We start from the raw sequence: 21,120 nt of genomic DNA on the forward strand, positions 1-21,120 counted from the left end.
TGCTTTGAACCCTTGAGATGGGCTACAGGAGGTTCCTGGGTCAGTCTCCGCACCACACACTTACAGTTGTTGGCATCAGAGGGCTGCAGGAGTGGAAAGCCACCAAATACATCCGCAAAGCTGCAGAGAGAGATTCCAGTTGGCTGTGAATCAAGAAAAGGGAACTGTGGTGTAACGCACTGCTTGGACACAAGCTGGGGCCCTATCACATCCAGCTGAGTCACCCAGGGGAGAGTGTCCAAAGATGAAAGAACGCCAGAGAACCCTGGGCTCTTCATTGATAATGTGACCCAGGTCCTCACCTGCACAGGTGATGTTTCTTTAAACTTAGTTGTGCAGCAAAATCTTTTAGGGCACAAAGTAAAGTAAAGTAAAGTAAAGTAAAGTGTGTTGTGTTAGTCCCCGAAGGGAAATTACTCCTCTGCATTTAACCCATTCACCCAGTGAAGCAGTGGGCAGCCACCAGTGCAGCGCCCGGGGAGCAGTGTGTAGGGGCGGTACCTTGCTCAGGGGTACCTCAGGGTAGCCGTTCAGTGGGGTCGAACCCCCGACCTTCCGATCATGGGGCAGACACTCTACCTACTGAGCTATCCCTGCATGTAGGTGCATGTAAAAACATAATCTGTGACGGTATACTGACTGGCTGTCCTGCTCATCACAACAGGTAACATGAACCATGAGCAATAAGTTACAAGGAAATCTGTTTTGCAAAATAAAGTTGACGTTGAGCCATCACAGAAACCTTGATGCTTTCTTAAAATCAAAAAATGTTTTTTTCAGGTTTTCAGGAATCATCATCTTCCAGTCCAGTGGTTGCAGAAGACAACGCAATAAAAAACAACTCAGTTACTGAAAGTTTTCCACTACTCTACAGATTTTATTTGAAAGACTACAAGAATAAACATGTCTTCATACACATCTTGACAGGTCTATTAACTGACTTTTTATTGATCATCTTACTTATTACCATGACTATGGCTAAGCACTCATGAGCAATTAGGTATGGTAATAATGAGCTAACGTTACAAAATACCAAACATGGACAAATGCAGGCTCTGACTTATCAGTGTAGAAATAAAGGTGTGGAAGCAAAGTTGAAGTTGAATAAAGAGACAATATCAGACAGATGAAATCAGTGTTGCCTCTCCACAGTTTAAACAGAACTAAAGGACACTTAGGTCTCATTTTAGGCTATCATGTTGTAACTCTGGTTCAAAATCGAAGTGAAGGTCAAACGATATTCATCTTAATTTGTGTTTTCAGTATCTCAGCTATACTACAGAGAAACATGGTTTTACAACAGCCTCTTTGCACACCTAATTTCTGCTTTCAGTTTGCAAAATAGTAACCATTTGGACTGAGACGACTGCATTAGAGTTATGAGTGTATAGCTTTCCCATTCCCCTTTTCCCCACTTAGGCCATTTCTCTTTTAAATGTTCTAAAAGAGGTGGTGACATTAAGTTCTTCTTTTTAAACTGGACATGGTCCAAGCCACACTTCTTTGTTGTGATTGTGAGTACATTGTTAGAATGGGAAAAGCAAGAGAACAAGACTGGAATTGGCATGCTGTCCTTGTGCTGGCATGGGCTCCCTGCAGGTACTCCAGCTTCCTCCCAAAGGTGTGAAAGTGAATGCACGTCTTAGATGTTAGAGCTGTGGAGGATTGGAATCCTCTATAGGGTGTACCCCACCTTTCACCCTATGATCGCTGGGTTTCAGCTGTCCTGCCCAAGACACTGAACAGAATCAGAGAAGCGATGGCTAGCAGGATGGATGAGTGCCAAACTTATTATAAATATGATAAATTGTATAAAAATTCACACCTTTTGACAGAGTTAGCTAAAGAGATAACAAGCAGGTGCTTATGAAATCACCAAGACAGTTTTTCACTTTATGTGCAGGACTATGGTAGGTTAGGCCTGTTGGATTCACTATCACACAAGTGTTGGTTAAATCATCAGGGAATCAAAAAACTAAACACCTCACGAAACACCAGCAAATTTGTACATTTTAGCCTTTAAACTCTTAACATCTGCTAGGTCACCATCAAGTGGTTTATGGACAAAGGGATAAAGTTGGGTTTCATAAAAGAAGTGTTACATTTTCAGAAATTAAAAGATAAGAAAATATGCGTTCACGTTTTTCTTCCATTTGGGAAAACCCTGCCCATAATCAAAGACTTATACTTAGTGGCACAGGCAGTATAAAACAGGGAAGTACTTTTGGAAAAGTTAAGCCAGTGCAGATGTGCCTTAAAGCTGCATTCTGTTTGAAGACCAGTTGAAGACCAAGAGTTCTGGACCTATAGAAGTCTGTCTTGATCTTGATCAACTTTTGTGATGAGTTTACGGACTCAGTAACTAATTTGGGAGTATGCTGAAATTTTAAAAGTTTGTGATTCCACCTGCTATACTGGCTGCGGTGAACAGGTTAAACTACAAGATTAAAGAGATTAAAGCCTGGTTGAGATGTTGTCATTTTTCTTGTAATTTGTTAACCACTTTAATCTTATTTGCGTGTTATTTTCTCACAGTTTGCAATAAAAAATTCTCACTGTGTCAGTTCACAACGATTATGTTCCTTCATCGAATAAATGAACTAAACACATTTAACTTTAAATATTAAATTTCGTAGCATGCAGTGCATATGCCAGTAGAAATGTGAAGGTCAAATCACTTTTAGGCACAGATAAAACACTGGCGTGGTTCTTGATGTGTGCGTTAGAATGCGTACTGTACCCGTCTTGCATCATTCCTGTGCTAGCTTATTCCTAAACAGATTTTGTAGCTAGGGTTGAATATTCCTGTCATAACAAACCATTCTTGTAATTTTCAAATATGTGTTCCCTTTCCAAGCACTTCTTGGGCGGTTCTTCAGCAGTGGAACAGCATTATGTTGTCTGTCCAAAGAGCATGCAATAAAAATGCAGGAATTTTACAAAGGGTTACATCCTATATGTGCATCTCTGTCTCTGGCTCCTAATCATCCCTCTCAAAGGTCTCCAGGTAGGTTTTGAGAATTAGGGTGTTGGTGTAAGTGAGGTTTGTGGATCTATAGAGGTCCAGGCCCGTAAGGATCTCCACATCTCGTACTCGGGCTGTATGGAGCTTCAGCATGTCTTCGACCCACTTCGATTCATCCTCAGCGCTCTGCAGAAGCACAAGCATGCTGTTATTCAGCAGCGGACACCATCATCAATCAGCATTCTTTTTTTTTTCTAATATTTTCCACAATATATAAAAACATTTCACCCCAGAAGCTGTGCAATTGCAGTGTGACTGAAGTGATTTACTGTCTGACTAACAGTAAAAAAGAGCAATGTCTTTGTGACTGTCTCTTGTTTCCTGTTTTACTTTGATAGTCTCATGTGCTATGTTAGTGTACCTAGTTTTGCTTCCCCTTGTCTCTTTATGTGTTTCCACCTGTTTTCCATCCTGTTGTTATCCTGCTTGCGTATTTCAGTCCTCAGTCTTGCCCTGTTTGTTGTCACGTTGTTAACCATCAAACCTCCTCAGTGCTGTGTGTGTTTCCTCCATACTCGTAGTATTTTCCTAGTTCTCTATGCCAGTTTAGTTCCCTAGTTGTCATGTTTCTAGTAGTACTGTCAGCGTTAATCTCGTTAAAATTACATTAACGCCATAACTGCATTAAGGCGGCAAATCTCCGTTAACGAGTTACCGCGGATCGCCCCGTGCGTGGGGCTGGACGGCGTCAATGCGTTAGCGCAGTTAGCTCGTTAGCACGGTTAGCTCGTTAGCACGGTTAGCTCATTAACGCGTTGACGCAGTCTATTTTAACCAAAATAACGCTGACAGCACTAGTTTCTGGTTTTGTTTTCTTGTATTCAGTGTAGAGTTTTTCCAGCAAATAAAGCCGCCGTTTTAAGTCTACCTTTCCATGTTCCAAGTCCTGCGTTTGGGTCCTCATCCTGCTTGCCACACAGTGAAACATGACACATGATTATTTCTAGGATTTTAAATATTTGTAGAGAAATATCTAACAAAACCTCTACACACTGCCCTGCTTCCCATTATTTTTATTCAGGACTAACGTTTCAGTTTGTGCAACCTTTGTCAACCTTTGGCCTTGTACTTTATTTAGTTTACATTACATTTTCTTTTCCTTTTTTTCTGTTTTTCCTGTTAAGGCATCTGTGAACTGGATGGAGCCGCCTTTTTGTTAGGGCTTGCTGAAGTTTCACATTGCTAAAAACAAATCCCACCATGCTGTATCTCTGCCTCTGTATATATTAATGTTGTGAAAGCAGCCAGAATGTGTTGGCAGACCACATATATTAAATATTACACATGCTCCAACAAGCTGCAAAAAGAGTCCATAAACCTTACTCATATCAAACAGCAAAAATGCCAGTCCTTGGGCTATTTATGTGGGCTGCTTTGGTGTTAGCAATATGTGAAACTATGAAAACTCATTGTTGAATATCCAAGGTGAAAAAAACCCCTCTTTAGCGGAGAAGTACACTTTAAAAAGTTCCAAACATTTGGAACCAATAAGTTGTTTTCTCTCAATTTATGTCTCAGTCATTTGTAACTAAAGCTAGATTGTGTTGGTTCTGCACAATATCATTTTACCAAGATTGAAGATTATGTGAGACAAAATGAAATCTCTACAACAAGTTAAAATACTGACCACATAACTATGCTTCAAAGCCAGCACACCATTGTTCATGGGAGAACGGAAACACACATGCCAGCACTTGTGCTGCCAACAGACTTTGGTTTACTTATTGCTATTTTGTTGACTCACTGTCAGTACTTTGCAGATTAACAGGAACTTCAATATCAAACAATAAAATGTTTTGTTTCAAACAGCTTTTGATGCTTCCTCAAAGGAAACTGACAATTTTAGCAAGGCCATATGACACATGACACAGAGCAGCTCACTGATCCTAATATTGCAATGACTTTAGAGCTGGTGAATGTGACTTTCATTAGAGCTAGATTGTGACACCAGTAATGCTAAACCTCTGAATCCCCAGCTTTCTAGAAATTAGATTTTTTTAATCTTCTGATCTGAAAGTGACTCATAATTTTTTAATATCAATATTTGCTCACGGCCTGAGTCATCGGTTCCTGTAAAGTTTATAATCAAAATGCCAGTTACCAGAAATTATATAAGCTCTTCGTGTTTTTGTTGTTGTTTTTGTATCTTAATTAGCTATTGTAAGGTAGCAGCATTAAGTGGGTATTGGATTTAGGAGAAATTGAGTATTGCAAGGTTTCATTTTGTTTCCCTTCTGAACCCACATTTACTTAGTTTTACAGATGAAATACTGGCTCTGTACTCTGAGGATTTACCAGCCTTATTTGCTACAGCCTCCAAGATTAACCCACAACTCACAGACACAGATGACATGCTGGTGAACACAGCAGAAGATCAATCGGCTAACAGACCACATATGTTTACAGAGTTGATCTAATTTGCACACAACTTGTCTTTTGCCTTCGGTGGCCCGGTTTTCTGGGTTATGGCATAAGACAGGTCTGCCACTCCCAACTTTTAGTTTTAAAAGTGCAAATTACTGTTGTAGTAGGGTATATTATATGCCAAACTACAATCTTTTACAAACTGTACACCCTGGTGTGGGAATAAATCTACTTAGTTCAATAGATGGTGGTTCCGCAGCTTAACATGGAGTTAAAAAGGAATTCAGAAGCTTTCAGTACTAAACATTTTGTCCCTTGCCCACAGATTCTGGACAACCGTACTTAAAACTTGCTGAAAGTAATTAGTAACTATTTCAAACCATTTTGGACTGTTCAAGACCGTTCTTGTGTTCACAAACTAATATACAAAACATCAACAATGGAATCAAACCAGCAACCTCGAACCAATACACTACGTTGATGACAAGATTGACAATAAAATGCAAGATGCATAAACGGATGGAAAGAATGTGAAATTTAGATTGTATAATGCCACTGCTAGGAGTATGACTAATGGCACATCAGTGATCTTGATTATTGGCAGTTATGAGCAGTCTACTGTCATGCCCCTGGGTGTCGGTGGTCCACCTGCAGCATCATCACATCACATAGATTTGTGCTGTATGTTTGATTGTACTGTTTTATGTTTATCTGTTTTATATTATTGTGAAGCACTTTGTGGTTTTTATCCTGTGAAGAGTGCTATATAAATCAATAAAGTAAAGTAAGTAAGTAAAGTAATCACCAATAATCAAGTGCAGCAGCTTTTGGAGTGGCACAGAGCGTCATTCTTCACCAAATCGACTACTAATAGAGGAGGTAAATCGGCTTGAAGCAAGATAATAATAATAATAATGATAATGATAATAATAATAAACTTTATTTATAAAGCACACTTAAAACCAAGGGTATACCAAGGTGCTTAACAAGTAACATAGAGAATAAAAGGAAGATAATAAAAATAGAAACAGGACCAAAGCAAGTACTAGGTATGCAAGCAGATAACTGTCACTGATACATAGGAAAAGCAGCAGATACAGAACAAACCAGGAATTAAAATGAGCATAAAAGTGCATAATGTAAAATCATAAGTGAAATGTTAACTACAAGGAAAGGCAAGATTGAATAAGTGGGTCTTTAGTCGCGATTTAAATAGTGCAATAGAATCAGAGGCGCGGATAGCGAGAGGGAGGTTTTTCCTCAGTACCGGGGCAGCCAGAGCAAATGCAGAGACTTCAGCCGAGATCTAGGTTGCGTCACACATAACTCTTCCCCAAACCACTCCGGTGGAATGGCCCGATGAGATCTATACCAATGCGTTCAAACGGGATCTCCGTCAGTAGCAATGGGTGCAATGGCGCCTTTGGGAGGGCTAGCTGGTTAACCAGCTGGCATTCTGGGCACGATGCGCACCAGCGGCGTACATCGGCCCACATCGGCCCAAACGCCTGGCCAATAGAATTGGGTTATTATACGCTCCAGAGTTTTCTCACATCCTCAGTGCCCTGCCATGGGGTTCGAATGAGCTGCCTGGAAAATTGTTTCCTGGCGGCATTGCGGCACCAACATCTGGGTGTGGATCTTTTTTGTGCAAGTGTTATGAGTCACTCGATAAAGCCGATAGTTTCGTAATTGGAAGTGGGGGTAAGTCCGCGCGGCTTTAGGGCGCACCAAGCGACCATCAATATCTATCACCTGGTCATAGGCTGAGCGTAGGGTGTCGTCCCGAGATTGCTGTAGTGGAAAATCTTCCGTGGGTGCATAACGGGAGGCACTGGGATCTCTTTAGAGGTCCCCGCCGCCTCCTCCCCCCAGAGTTAGTATCGGTTGACCCCGCGTCACCACTGAGTGCCACGCGGACATTACATAAATTTGTAGGTCGCGATCGCATCCCCACGTATTGCCCCAGCAAGCTGTGAAACCCCAGCCAATTCGTGCCAAAAATTAGGGGATGCGACAGGCGCGAACTAACCACCGCCTTTACTCTGTGAGTTTTGCCCCTAAATTTTAACAGCAGTGAGACTACCGGATACTTGTGAAGATCCCTGTGTACACCTTTCACCTCCACCAAGGCAAGGCACAACACCTTACCAGTATGTGGTATGTCCCTCCCGGACTGGGGGCGGGTGCCGGAGCCCTGGCGACGTGGAACACCTGGCCCACTTCCATCATCAGACACTCTCGCCGTAGGTAGGTGCACCAGCCGCCCGCACTTCCAGCATCCTGGCCCTGGCATCTGTGCAGCTCCCCGTGGCTCGGGGCTGGCGTTGGGTGTCTCCGCGCCCCTGGCTGGAAGCATCGAGACGAAAGGGTTCATATGCCGGAGCGCGCTCCGCTCTGCTACCTCGGGTCCAGCAGCCAGATGATCCTCCGCTAGCGTTACTGCCACGATGAGATCGGCCGGACAGTGGCAGCGAACCCAGTGGGCAGTGAGGACCCAGGATGCAGCCACCTCACCGCGGCGTCCTCCAGTTGTGGGGCCCAAGTGGAGGGACGGTCCCCTCCCACCATCCGGCTGATGCAGAAACGCCGCCGGTAATCCTCCGGGAATAGGGTCCCTGTGACGCCGGAGGCCAACTCAGTGCCGGTGTCTGCGCATCTCCAGACAGCAGCGGCAACAGCCGTGGCACCCACTCTTCCTTCAGCCAGTGGCAGGACACCGCCGTGGCCTGAAAGGTTTCTATAAAAGTCAGCGGGTCCTCTCCCTCCACCATCCAGCGTAGCGTCACTGCCAGTGGGGCCCTCACCGGCGCAGCTTTGATCCACATCAGCTGCTCGAGCACCGCCGTATGTCACTCTGCCTGCTCATGAAGCACCACCAGTTGTTCCTCCTGAGCTGCCACCTGCCGAGTTGTCAATGCTGCCAAGTCCCACATCATCTGACCAAGGATCAGAAGCGGCTGGGCAGGTTCCTGGGCCTGCGGGAGGTCGACTGGGACCTTGGGCTGAGGGTCCGACATTCCGGCATCCTGGGTTTCAGCACCACTTGTCACACGTAACTCTTCCCCAAAGTATACGCCACACAGGATGGTCGATTTGGGCAGCAACCCTTTTATTTGCCACACACAAATACACTGTGGTTTTTGCTCCTTCAGCCTGGGACACAGACACTCCCCTAGTGGCTCACTGCTGCCTTCTGTCTCTCTGCTCCTCATTGACAACATAAAACACAACCCCTGTTAATCACCTGCCCTGGCACACCGGCTCTTCGCTCCGCCCCACGAGCGCACTGTGTCACCGCTCCTCTGCAGCAGGCCAGAGACCACGCCCCCACCACAAAGATATTTAAAAAAATTAAAATTTTAAAAAAGGATAAATAACTCGTCTTGTATTTTAGATTCCTCAAAGTAGTCACCCTTTGCTTTGTTGACAGCGCTGCAGACCCTCGGCTTTCTCTCAATGAGCTTCATGATGTAGTCACCTGAAATGGTTTCACCTCACAGGTGTGCCTTGTCAGGGTTCATTCGTAGAATTTCTTGCCTTCTTAATGGGGTTGGGACCATCAGTTGTGTTGTGCAGAGGTCAGGTGGGTACACAGCTGACAGTCCTATTTGACAACTGTTAGAATTCATATTATGGCAAGAACCAATCAGCTAAGTAAAGAGAAACAACAGTCCATCATTACTTTAAGAACTGAGGGTCAGTCAGTCCAGAAACATGCTAAAACGTGTCCCCAAGTGCAGTCGCAAAAACCATCAAGCAACAACACTGGCTCACATGCTCACGTGCAGGTACACTGTACCAGTGTATCTGCACATGTGACGTGACAATAAAAGTGATTTGATTTGATTTGACCGCCCCCGGAAATGAAGACTATGAAGACCTCTGCTGAGGATAAATTCATCCAAGTAACCAGCCTCAGAAATTGCACCTCAGATTATAGCCCATACAGAGTTCCAGTAGCAGAGACATCTCTACATCAAGGAGACTGGCTTTATGGTCAAATAGCTGCTAAGAAACCACGACTAAGGAAAAGCAACAAGCAGAAGAGATTTGTCTGAAAAAGACAAAGTGAACGGATGGTGATGCATGGTTCCCACCGTGAAGCCTGGAGGAGGAGGTGTGATGGTGTGGGAGGCTTTGCTGGTGACACTGTTGGGGATTTATTCAAAACTGAAGTCACACTGAACCAGCATGGCTACCACAGCATCCTGCAGCGACATGCCATCCCATCCAGTTTGCGTTCATTTATTTTTCCAGACTTCCAGAAAGCAAAGGACAGACACCCTATTCTTTCGGAAGATGAAACATTCCAGGCAGGAAGTACGCTATTTCTAACAAAACTGAAAAGATTTCAGGCTGTTCTCAACACATTCTGTGAATAGTATCGAGCTCCGTCATTGGGAAAGGGATCCAACCACACCTGATACTCCTCCACATCTACAGAAACCAGTCGAGCTGGTTCATGCATGTGACTCTCCCACAGATTCCTCCTAGGTGAGGTGTTTCTGGAATTTTCGATTGGGAGAAGGGCTCAGTACATACCTGGGACACACGTGAGAGATTACGCTTCCTGACTGGCTTGTACATGCCCGAGTACCTCCCTGAGAACAGGTGAAGGAAGTAGCTGGGCTGGGGTTCCATGACCAAGACCCAGATAACACCCATAAATGCAAGAAAATTGATGTTACAATTACTATATTATGGTGTATTGATAAAGGTAGGTAATTATCCCTTTCTAAATAATTAAAATCAACTGTATGTAACTATGTGTATGTTTGAAAAATGTCAGATTTTTAGTTTTTACATAATCCTCCTGACAGACTGTAAACACATTTCTTTAGCTCCACCTAAAGCTAACAGAAACTCAAACATTGTCATTACAAGATGTCAAAACAATATGACTCACAAGCAAAAGGTTGACAAAGAATAATATTTTGTCATTCCACGACACAAGAGCTGAGGCGGTGTGTGTGACTGGGCGCACACACAACGAATGGAAAAAGTTAAAGAGCACAAACAATTCAGGTACACAAAGGGAACCACATATCCCAAAACTATTTCTCTTCACGATGCTTCTCACGCACATGCCCACACAGAGTGAGGGAAACTGAGAGACAGACTGAAAGAATATAACACATGGAGCCCAGGCACAGACTTAGAGAAGAATTAACATCAAACTAAACTCATGACCAGAACCAAACTGAAACCTAGAATAATAATAAGCAAAACAGCACATCTCAAGAATCAGAACATAAATCATAATCTAGAAAAACACCAAAATATAAGAAACAGAAAATGCTGGGTCAAAATGACCCAGAACCGTGACAATGTTTTATTTTGATGGTCTTGTGTCTCTTGTGCTTTGCGCAAAATAACATGTTGCAAAAAACATGAAGTAACTATGCTTTTTGTAACAACTAGATGACTAATTTTAGAACTTAGAGTGTTTCTCCTTAAGGGTCAAGAGTTTACATTCGATAACGTGATTTCATTTTATTGGTTGGTTTTTCAGTGCAATTCGTATTTAAATGACCAAACATGCTGAATGTTTGGTCATGCTTCAGTGCACACAGGCTGTTCCTTGGTTTGGTGCCTAGATTGGCACTGAGGTTATTCTGAGGTTATTCCCTGGAAAGCACATTACATTAAAACATCTTCCCATTTAGCCATTCAGGGAGTTTGCCAGGAAACCAGCTGTTTCCTCCATATTAAATATCTTTGCTAGTTTCCCAACTATAGATTTTATCAGACTCTCCAAAGCAATCAGTCGAGTGCAATCATTTCCCAGAAACAATATTCAGAGTAAGATGACAGGAAAGCACAGACAGTGTTTCCTTGTCCAGGGGAATATGTGTTTGTCAGGACTGATTAACTGTTCCATTACGAAGAGCGATAAATACTTCCAACAAATAACTACAGCCTCTCTTCCACACTGACCTGTTTCTTATTAAGGCCATAACCAGAACATTACTTTCATTCTTTCTTTTCTTAGAAATTTGCCATGAAAGATTGCAAATGGGCCACTGTGGCTCCGCCAGTTTGCTTCAGGCCCTTCGTCCCTCCACACCTTTGTCCCTTCTAAAGAAGGTATTTTGTCTGCCTACATCTTCGTGATATCTTGTTCTTCGTCCCGTTTCTTTGCTCCTTGCATATTGTTAAAGAATATTTCCTTACAGTTTTCTGTTTTTACTCCCTCTTTCACTCCTTTTTCATTCTCTTGTTATTTTCTTGAGCCCTAATTTCTCAGTCTGCACCTTCTCTTATGCAGATTCTTAATGGCTCATATGTTTTTCCAATTGCACACAGATACACTGATCCCAGATGCTCTGTACTCTGTGTTCTCTGAAAAGAATTGTTTTTATCATTTAGGACATTTGGAGTAAAACAGAGCAACGTGAGAGAGTAGCTCAGTAATGTCTAAACATCTATTCTACCATTTCACAAGTGACAATGGGCTGATTTTTAACCTTAAAACACACAAACAGAAATGCACCAAAACACAATTTTTATTGCAGCTGTTAGATAAGACATGATTTATATATTTGCTGATGCCTTAAAAATTTAATCCAAGGAGCTGCCTCTGTGTCACACATGCTGACTCATTGTTTATGCAGAGGCACATTTTTCAGTTACACTAACACATATTTCATTACATATTTAGACAATGAAAAAAGCCAGATATTACAGCGATGCGTAATATCATTATTTAGTAATGTGTCCCAACACTTAAGTTTTGGCATCATTTGCCTTCACAGAGAAGAGGAATTCAAGTGGATCCAAACACTACGAGTCTAATATGGATTTTGGATTTCCTTTGTCTATAATCAAATATTTATTGAGGGTGCCGTGATCTGAGATTGGTGGGACTCTTTATACTCTGGTGAATTCATGTGGTTTGAAAATATCATATCATTTCAAATTTGTCTCTGAATCACAGACAGATGGGTCGAGTTCTATGCTGTCTTTACTTTATGGATAAAGATTTAACTGTCGTGGTCTCCGTGCCTGCCCGGCCGGCCCCACAAGGCTACATTTGCTGTTTCGGTTCTCTCTCTCTCTCCCTCTCTGCCTGGGCGGAGCTAACAGTGGGCCCCCGCCCTTGGCCCACACACCGGACAACAATCAGCTGTCATCACCGGGAGCACTATTTGAGGCTGGAACACAGATCCTCTCGTCGCTGGATGATTGTACTACTGACGTTCGTGTTCTCACAGCTCCTGTGAACTTGTGCTTCGTGATTTGTGATTAGCTTGTGACTTCCCTTCTCTCCTGCTTCAGACCCCCCCCCCCGGACCTGTGACCTCCCTGCCGTGTGAACGTGAGCGAGTGTGAGAGAGCTACCCTGTGATTCCCTGGAGTTTTGGATTCCCTTCACTGTATATATTGTGCACTGGTGCCGTAAATAAACTGTTTTTTGGAGACATCTAACCGCTCTGTGCTTGAGTCCCTACAACCAGATCGTGACATTAACAAACAATAAAGAAAAAAAGAGTGCAGACAAAGAATAGCTGGCCTCTTGTCCTCACTTCTATTTGCTGTATTGCCAGCTTCCATGTCACCTCACGGCATCACGCACAACAGGACTGCAAAATATTGATTGATTGGTGGTTTGTGTAATCTAAGCATTATTATTATAGGATCATTTGTGGCTCCTTGAACTGCCCAGCTGGCTCTGAACTAGCAGTTTTGCATAAACAGGCAGTCAGGGTGGTAATAAGTTTACATGTTATGTTGCTGTACTATAGATACATTGTTTGCCGCCATTTCTTTGTATGTTCGTCACACTTAAATTTTTCAGACCATCAAACAACCATCAAACAGGTAAACACAAAGGTGTTTATTAGTAAAGGAAAATCTTATAGCCAGTTAAGGCTGGCCCAACCAGATATTAGGTTTACGGGCCAAATACTTTCACACAGGGCCAGGCAGGTTTGGATTTTTCCCCTTAATAAAACACCTTCATTTAAATTCTTTTAATGATCTGAAATATTTAAGTGTATCAGAAAATCATCAAACATGTTCTATGTGTTCTATATGTTTAGGAGACGAGGGCAATCTTTGTTGGGAGTTGCTGATATGGCTGATGCCAGATAACTATCCATAGCAACAGTATTGTTACAATCATGACACCACAGCATGTAAATCTAAACTAGTGAGCGTGTTCAGAAGCATGTCGTAATAGGTTCTTTGTGCAGGGAGTGAGCAAAGAACCAGTCAGTGACGCACAAAGTCAACGGTTCTGTGAGCACATACGATGACACTGGATCAGTGTTAGTATTACATTCATCATGACTCTTTCTTCCAGTGCCTCCCAAAGCACATAGCATGAGTCAGAGTGTAAGAATTATCACTCTGCTTAAAGTTGCTTATTATTACAATCTCTCAAAATAATTTTTTCCTGAAATTCAGTTGAATTTCACAAAACAATTCATGGTCAGCACGTCATGTTGTTTCGGGAGCAGCTATTACGGCCTTTGGAATTAATGGAGCAATAAATTCTGAAAATCCAGGAGGGCAATGTCCAAACGTTAGTTCAAGCCCTGAAGCTTAGTTGCACTCGGGTTATGCGGCAGGTTAATGATCTGAAACAGCAAGTCCACTTCTGATTGGCTCAAAAAAAATGGTTTTAGACTGGCCTAGTCAAAGTCTAGAGTCAAATCAGATTGAGGTGCTTTGACGTGATGTTAAACATGATCATTTTCTTCCTGGAAACCCTCAAGTGTTGCTGAATTTAAGAAAAAAAGACTAAAGGGAGGAATGTAAGGAAGAGTGAGCCAAAGTCTAACTTTACAAATGTCATAAGTTTTCTCATTGATGCTGCTTTCTTCTTCTTCTTCTTCTTCTTCTTCTTCTTCTTCTTCTTGGATGTTGAACTACTTTTATGAACTTGTTTGAAAGACACAGTTGTTCAGCTTTACTCCGTCCAACCCAACAGAAGACAAAAAGACCAAGTTTGGTGCCTATAAACAAAAGCTCATTCTTTATAAATGACTCAATGGTGCATTTGCAGCACAGGTTTGTTGTCTGTTTAGGTTAATAAAAACTCAATAACAGCATGGCACGAGAATGGATGTAGTTTAACCTATACTGAGTATATATTTATAGGGTCTGCATAAACATGAGCAGTGTGTTTATCACACGGATTTCCCACCACACAAACTAATCGCTGTTTTATATTTAGAGCTGTTTGTAAAAGCATCGTGTAAGCTCCATCATTCAATCTGACCGCTCCATTCATTCTACTCACCACTGGAGCTGAAGAGTCCCAGGAAAGTTTGGAGATGTTTACAGAGCTGCCCATTAACAAGCGCGCAGGACAGCAGACTGTTCATTAATCACCTTTCATGTAAGATTGTTACTGAGCTTGGACGCAGAATAAGAAAATGGACTAGAAATAGAAAGTGAATTAAAAGAAATGCTGCGCATGGCTTTGTGGTTATTTTATTTATTTCATTTGGATGTATAAAATACTTCCAAATTACACTGAGCCTTTATAATCATTTGAGAAAGCGTGGGTAAGTCATGCTTATTAAAGCACCAGTCATGCTTATTAAAGCATGACTGGTGCCTTAATCAAATGTCAGTGTTGCAACACATCCCCTCACAGATATTAGATGATCAACTGCAACTTATTACAACATGCAAGTATTTCAGAACAGCATGCATTTAATTCCTTCCATAACAGTCACGTGACTGTCTTTTGATAAGACTTTTATCCATCTCTGTGGTAACGCTCTTAACTGAAAAACATCATCTTAAAACTTCACTGAAAGATTAATGAGTTGTTTGTAAGGATGTATTATAGCTCCTTACTGTATCATTACTGTCACCTGAACTACAAAAGCAGATACAAAGACATGATGCAGTGAGGCTTTGGACCAACAACAATCGCTGGATTTCAGCTCATGCAGGAGAAAGCAGACATGTTGATTGCTTTTATTTTACTGCAATCCAGTGCTGCCGACACAAAATCAAAGTTCTACTGAAATATGGTACAGAATAGCATCGTTACGGTTTACGATCACGATGTTCATTTTGTTCTTCTTTTTCTTAGTAAATGATCTTTTTTTGTAAGAATTTCTGATTTAATTGCACACATATACAGTTTTAGTGTTAGGCAGGTGCTCTCAGTCTTTCCATGTTCTGTGCAATATTTTTGGCTCAAGTGCAATTATTTTGGTCCCAGTCTGTTTCAATGTTTCCTACACATACACCATGTGTATAGTTCCACTCACACATGTATATATACACACTGCTTTTTATTTTATTCTATTTATTTATTTATTTTTTCCACCTTCGATGTATATTGGTTTCTCTTTTTCTTACTTTAGCACCTTTGTGGTTCAGCTACCCAATTTCGCTGTGCAAGAAACTGCACAATGACACTAAAAAGCTCTAAGTCTCTAAGTGCTAACAAAGAAGACGAACATGGACAATAAACATGCTGTTTGCTCACATAGCCCCGCAGAGTCGTGGATTCAAATGTAAAACATGGAGCTGAACCCAAGCCCATTATATCCACCTCAATTTGGCTGCAATGAAAAAAAAAGCATTACAAAAGGACTAGCTACACTCATCTTTGTCAGTTTAGTTTCACTGAATCATTCCTCCTGACACGTACTTCCAATATCCACCTCACCCAGACGCGGGAAAGACTCATGTTTGACTCGAGGTCATCATAAATCTAGGTCAGAGGTTATTAGTGACAAACCCACTGTTAATGGAAAATTGTACTGAGTAATTAGTATAAGCTTTTAATGATATAAGTTTACTTGTGATAGAATACTGCATGATGACCTTTTCCTGGCTTAGAACTGATTGTTTTTTATAAAACGTGTTCTGATATTTCTATCTGACTGTCATGGTGAGTCATCATATAACACAAGGTTATAATACCAGTGGTATTATTATTATTATTATTGCAATTAAAACAATGGTTTCCAAATAGCTTGAGGCCAGTCAAGACAATCCATCGGATTTTGTAGTAACTGACTGGAATGTGCAGCTGCACAAAAGCCTGTGTTTCTTTAATTTTCTCCTTTATTTCTACTCTCAGTGTAGATGGATCATCTGTTGGGAGACAAGACGTCATAAGTGCCTCCAGCTAATAATAATACTACCCAAAGACAAAAGACGAAATGTTAACAATAATGATAATAATAATAATAATAATAATAATGATAATAAAATGCAGAATTTCAAAGAGGTAAGCCTTGAAATTTTGGTTTGGTCTCTGATCCTCTGATGTGCCCGAGGCAGGTCATTAATGATTATGATTAGTACAAAGATACAGCAGAATTTTTATCCTGCCTCTTTTTACGATACTACATCAGGCTGCACCTACAAATGTTTTTAAGAAATATGGTCAAAGTGACAAATTTGTGACAAAACCCAGCTGAAGGTGAGTTCTTCAACCCCAAAATGATTTTACTGCAGTTTGAGTTATTACATAAAGTATCTGACATTTACTCTTTAAAAAAAGGAAAAAGATAAATGGCAATCAAGAGAAGTAAATGTTTATCTATCGGCGATCCTTTACTCCCTGGGAATTCAAATTCAAAGCACCATCCTTCAAATCTTTTGATTGTTTTTCATGTTTTCATCTTTTTAATCTTTAAAGATCAAATGAAAACCTACAGCTTAATAAAAAATGGTTAAAGGTCATTTTTTTCCCATGCTGCTGCTCACGCTGTGCAAATGAATTCACTACAAAGATATGGAGGTACTGCCACCTGCTGGAATGATTGGAGGGTCTTTACCTTACAAAATAAAGCTCCATTAGGCCACGAATTCATTCTTACTCACATTGCATGCCTCACTGTTGTCTGGCTTGTTAGGAAGAAGGAAGGAGAAAACCTTTAGCGCTCCCTCACACTCATCAACCGTCTGGTTCACCTCCTGGCAGCTTGTAATCACAGTGTAGAAGTGGGTGGGAACGGGGAAGCCATCAGCTGAGAACCTGGACCGAGGAGGGGGATCGGAGACACGTGCAAAATGTGAAAGAGTGAGAAGCTCGGGTCTGGTATACTTCATCACTTACACTGCTGTGACTGCTTACGTTAGGAGCTAAGTTGCATCTGAAGTCTAGTAAAACATTAAATAACCTCCACAACCAGAGCCAGTAGTAATGAACTTAACACTTGTGCCTTTGGACCATTGGTGGAACATGCAGGCTTCTGAGAATATGTAAGCTCCACAAAGTGAAAACCACAGCATGCTGTTTAGTTATTAATCACTTAGAAATGATTCCTCACATGGAGACGACATGCTCACCATATATTTATAGTGCATTTATGACACAGGCAGAGACGACGGCTCTGCAAAGGGTCATAAAGACTGCAGAGAGCATCGGAGGGACAAATGGACTCTATGTACACACAGCGCTGAGGGAATTATCAGGGACTCACTCCTACCTCAGAAATGTGCATATCCTATCTGCAATATAATCAGACTCCTGTGTACATACTGCCACCCCTCTTGTACTTATTCTTGTCTTTTCTAACACGCCTACTATGACTAAGAGAGCTCTACGCTGGTTTATGCACAAATGGCAACAAAAGAACCTTGAACCTTGTGTTGATGTGTTTTGACACATATGTGCACATGCACGCTTACTTTAGTTGTTATCAGCTAGCTGACCGAGCGCCATCATCGCACGCCGCCGCAGTAAACTTACTCTATTATCTTCTCGGTGGTGTCTCGAAGGCCGTCGTAGTTATAATCAAAAACAGGGCCGCAGAGAACGTTGATTCCATTGTTTTCCTCTGCATATCGCCGCAGCAGCGTCCCTTGTAGGTAACTCCACACTCCTGCACACCCACAGAAAAATAGGACATGCTGTTTATACTCTCACTTTTTATAAACATCAGTAATAAGAAACACTCCAAGAGCACAAACACCTGCCAAGGCAGCTCACTCTCTGTCCGGTATCTGAATTTTTATATATTCATTTTGTTTTCTTTTTGAGTAGATTTTTCACTTCAAAGAAAGAAATAATAAAAACAGGACAAGTGAGGTTTTACTGGTGGAGTGAAACATCTGTAAATCTACTGACCATAACAAGACTTAAGGCGTCACATCCTAACCCAGTGCTAAATAAGGAAACATATCCTGCTCTTGCGGTTTCCCTTTTATTCCTGCAACCTTTTATAGCCTTAATATAGAACCTATTAGCCGAGCAGACGCAAACAGAGACACAGCTGACGCACACAGAGTATAATGGGTGCATGCATGCGACAGGTATCCAGAGACTGAGCGTCTGTTTTCTCCTGATAAGCCTCTCTCTCTGTATAAACAATGGGTATCAGGCCATTCACACTCAGACCTGACATCACCACATTTCTGTGCTGTGTCTCATGGAGCACAAATCAATTTCCCTCTCCACAAGGACAGTTAAACTAACCGAGGAAAATGTGCTCCACATGATGTCAGACTTATTATTTAACTCTGAAACTATTCTTAAGTCACAATTTACTGTAAATGCAAAGGGAGGGGGTGAAAAAGTAAAATAGTAAGACTGTCACCAAAGGGCGTGTTGTTGCAGCAGCTTCAGTGCTGATAAGTATTCACAAATAGAGATGCAGTCATTTCAGACAGTCTGACATAAAAAGATGCTACGGTTAAGGTTCTAAGTTCTAGTCCAGGGGTGGGGAACTCCAGGCGTCAAGGGCTGGTCTCCTGCAGGATTTAGATGTGTCCTTGATCCAACACAGCGTATTTAAATGTCTAAATGACCTCCCCAATATGCCTTAAAGTTCTCCAGAAGCCTGCTAATGGACTAATCATCTGATTCAGGTGTGTTGACCCAGGGTGAGATATAAAACCTGCAGGACCCTTGAGGCCTGGCGTTCGACACCCCTGTTCTAGTCCATTGTAGGATTTTCGGAGCAAGAAGAGGAATTTGCTAACTACCAGCTAACAGTGGCACATTTTTATTTTACAGACAAAGATAATAGTGCTCAATGAGTAAAGTCTTAATGTTTCACTAGCCTGTTACTGAGACTGAAGCACAAACATCTTGTATGGGAATGTAACATATTTTGTGGAATGCAGCAAAGACCAGACTTCCCACATTCCCAGTCCCTGGTATAATTACAAGACCTTGAGACAACTGTTAGCGTGTTGCTACAGTTCCGTACAGCTGAAGTGAAAATGAGAATTTTTGACTTTTATTGAGGTGACTTACTCTTGAAGGCAGGATACATGGGGACAGTGTTGGTGATGAGCGAAGCGTCATATCTGGACTCGGGAGATGTTGCCAGCTCTGTCAACACAAACATGTGAGTCACACCTGTCTTATCATCCACTGTTTGCACATATCCAGACAAGCTCATATGAGATGTTGACATCGCAGAAACGTCGCTCAGAAGTGGTGAGAGTCAAAGTTAACCCAGTGAAATGTCTGGTTATTGTAATGATGTAATATTTTCCCGACACTCCGCTGGAATTCCAGTGTTTTCCTCCACAAATATCATTTTAAATGTAACTATATTATGTTAAATAACATAAGCTATGGTGCTAACAATACATGCAAAGTTTTGACAAATGAACTCCCCCATTATATGCAACAAGGTGGTCTGGTCCACTTCCTGTCGTTCTCTAACTTCCTTGGAAAGGTGAACTTCTGGTTCCTGGGCCCCTGATTGCCATCCTTATTTAAGAAATCTCCTGGTGTCACAAGACTTTTTTTTACATAATCGATACATGTTATTTTCTATAATGTTCCTCTATGACTACATCAGTTAAACTGTCAAGAATTAAAGCTCAACAAAGCCTAAACAACTTTTTCAATTACAATTAATTACAATTAATATCTGCATTACAAATAAGTCAATATAATATAGTTTAATCTCATTTATACTAAGATCCGGTTTTGTACATGTATGATTTTTGTACAGTGTGTATTAACATGAATGTTTCTGCACAGAGGGTCCTGAGTTCACCCTGTGGTGCTACCTGGGGGGAAGAGGAAGCCATACGTGAGGTGGGTGTTCTGGCTGTAGGCGCTGCAGCTCTGACTGTGATCAGCTGACACTCTGGCATCGACTCGGATGCACTTAGCACTCGGAGAAGCATCTGGTATAGGAGTCATGTCCTCCTGTGAGACAGACATGTGACAACATACAGTGAAACTGAACTGAAAATGTGGTTAATCACAGTTCATTCATGATTTAACAACAGGGAGATGACTTTTTTCCTACATAGGGCGAGGTTGGTTTAATATTTTCTTCCTTTAATAAATCATTTAATTGTATCGTCTTTAATGGTATCCAGGAAATATCAGTTGCAATTTGGTGCAGCTTAAAGAATCTAAGATAAAAGATAAAAAGCAGTTAAAGTGAGAGTGAAACTCAGATGCAATGCTGGGTGTTAATATAATGTTTACTTCCACTCATGTCTGCGTGTTGTTTTGGCATTCATGCATGATGATGTATTTGCAAAGAGCAGGTGTGCCATATGTGAGCAGCTGCACAACATAAACCCGCGACGAGTTCAAGTCAAACATGCACGTTCACCGAATCACAGACCGAGTGTGTTTACTGCAGTGGCTGTTTGAGATTTCATGTTTGCATGTTTTCAGAGCTCTGTCACATCCTGCTGTGACACAAACACAGTCACTCACTGCAAACAACACCACGTACAGAGTGCCTCTAATATGGTTGCATCAGAGTTTTTAACCTCATTTATATGAACAAAGGTCTGAGAGTAAAGGGAGGAAGAAGAAGTCT

General features: G+C 41.6%; 1 protein-coding gene and 2 long non-coding RNA genes across 3 annotated transcripts in view; 2 read left to right on the forward strand and 1 right to left on the reverse strand.

Annotated features, from left to right (window-relative positions):
* The first annotated feature begins 256 nt into the window (after positions 1–256).
* On the forward strand, positions 257–1,446 carry LOC112843427 (uncharacterized). Its single transcript, XR_003215749.1, has 2 exons — positions 257–310; positions 781–1,446. It is a non-coding gene; the product is annotated as an uncharacterized LOC112843427 (long non-coding RNA).
* Positions 1,447–1,861: 415 nt separating this feature from the next.
* enpp2l (ectonucleotide pyrophosphatase/phosphodiesterase 2-like) overlaps positions 1,862–21,120 on the reverse strand; it is a 34,332-nt gene continuing 15,073 nt past the window's right edge. The window contains exons 21-25 of the mRNA XM_013266400.3: positions 20,348–20,489; positions 19,578–19,655; positions 18,069–18,201; positions 17,198–17,351; positions 1,862–3,151 (exon numbers count right to left, since the gene is read on the reverse strand). Of these exons, the coding sequence (XP_013121854.1) occupies positions 2,981–3,151; positions 17,198–17,351; positions 18,069–18,201; positions 19,578–19,655; positions 20,348–20,489 (678 nt within the window). The 3' untranslated portion in view covers positions 1,862–2,980. The remainder of the gene's footprint in view (positions 3,152–17,197; positions 17,352–18,068; positions 18,202–19,577; positions 19,656–20,347; positions 20,490–21,120) is intronic.
* Positions 18,247–20,482, forward strand: LOC112843429 (uncharacterized). The gene is made up of 2 exons (XR_003215752.1): positions 18,247–19,671; positions 20,319–20,482. It is a non-coding gene; the product is annotated as an uncharacterized LOC112843429 (long non-coding RNA).

Source organism: Oreochromis niloticus, linkage group LG22 (genome assembly GCF_001858045.2).
Source record: "Oreochromis niloticus isolate F11D_XX linkage group LG22, O_niloticus_UMD_NMBU, whole genome shotgun sequence".
Taxonomy (NCBI): domain Eukaryota; kingdom Metazoa; phylum Chordata; class Actinopteri; order Cichliformes; family Cichlidae; genus Oreochromis; species Oreochromis niloticus.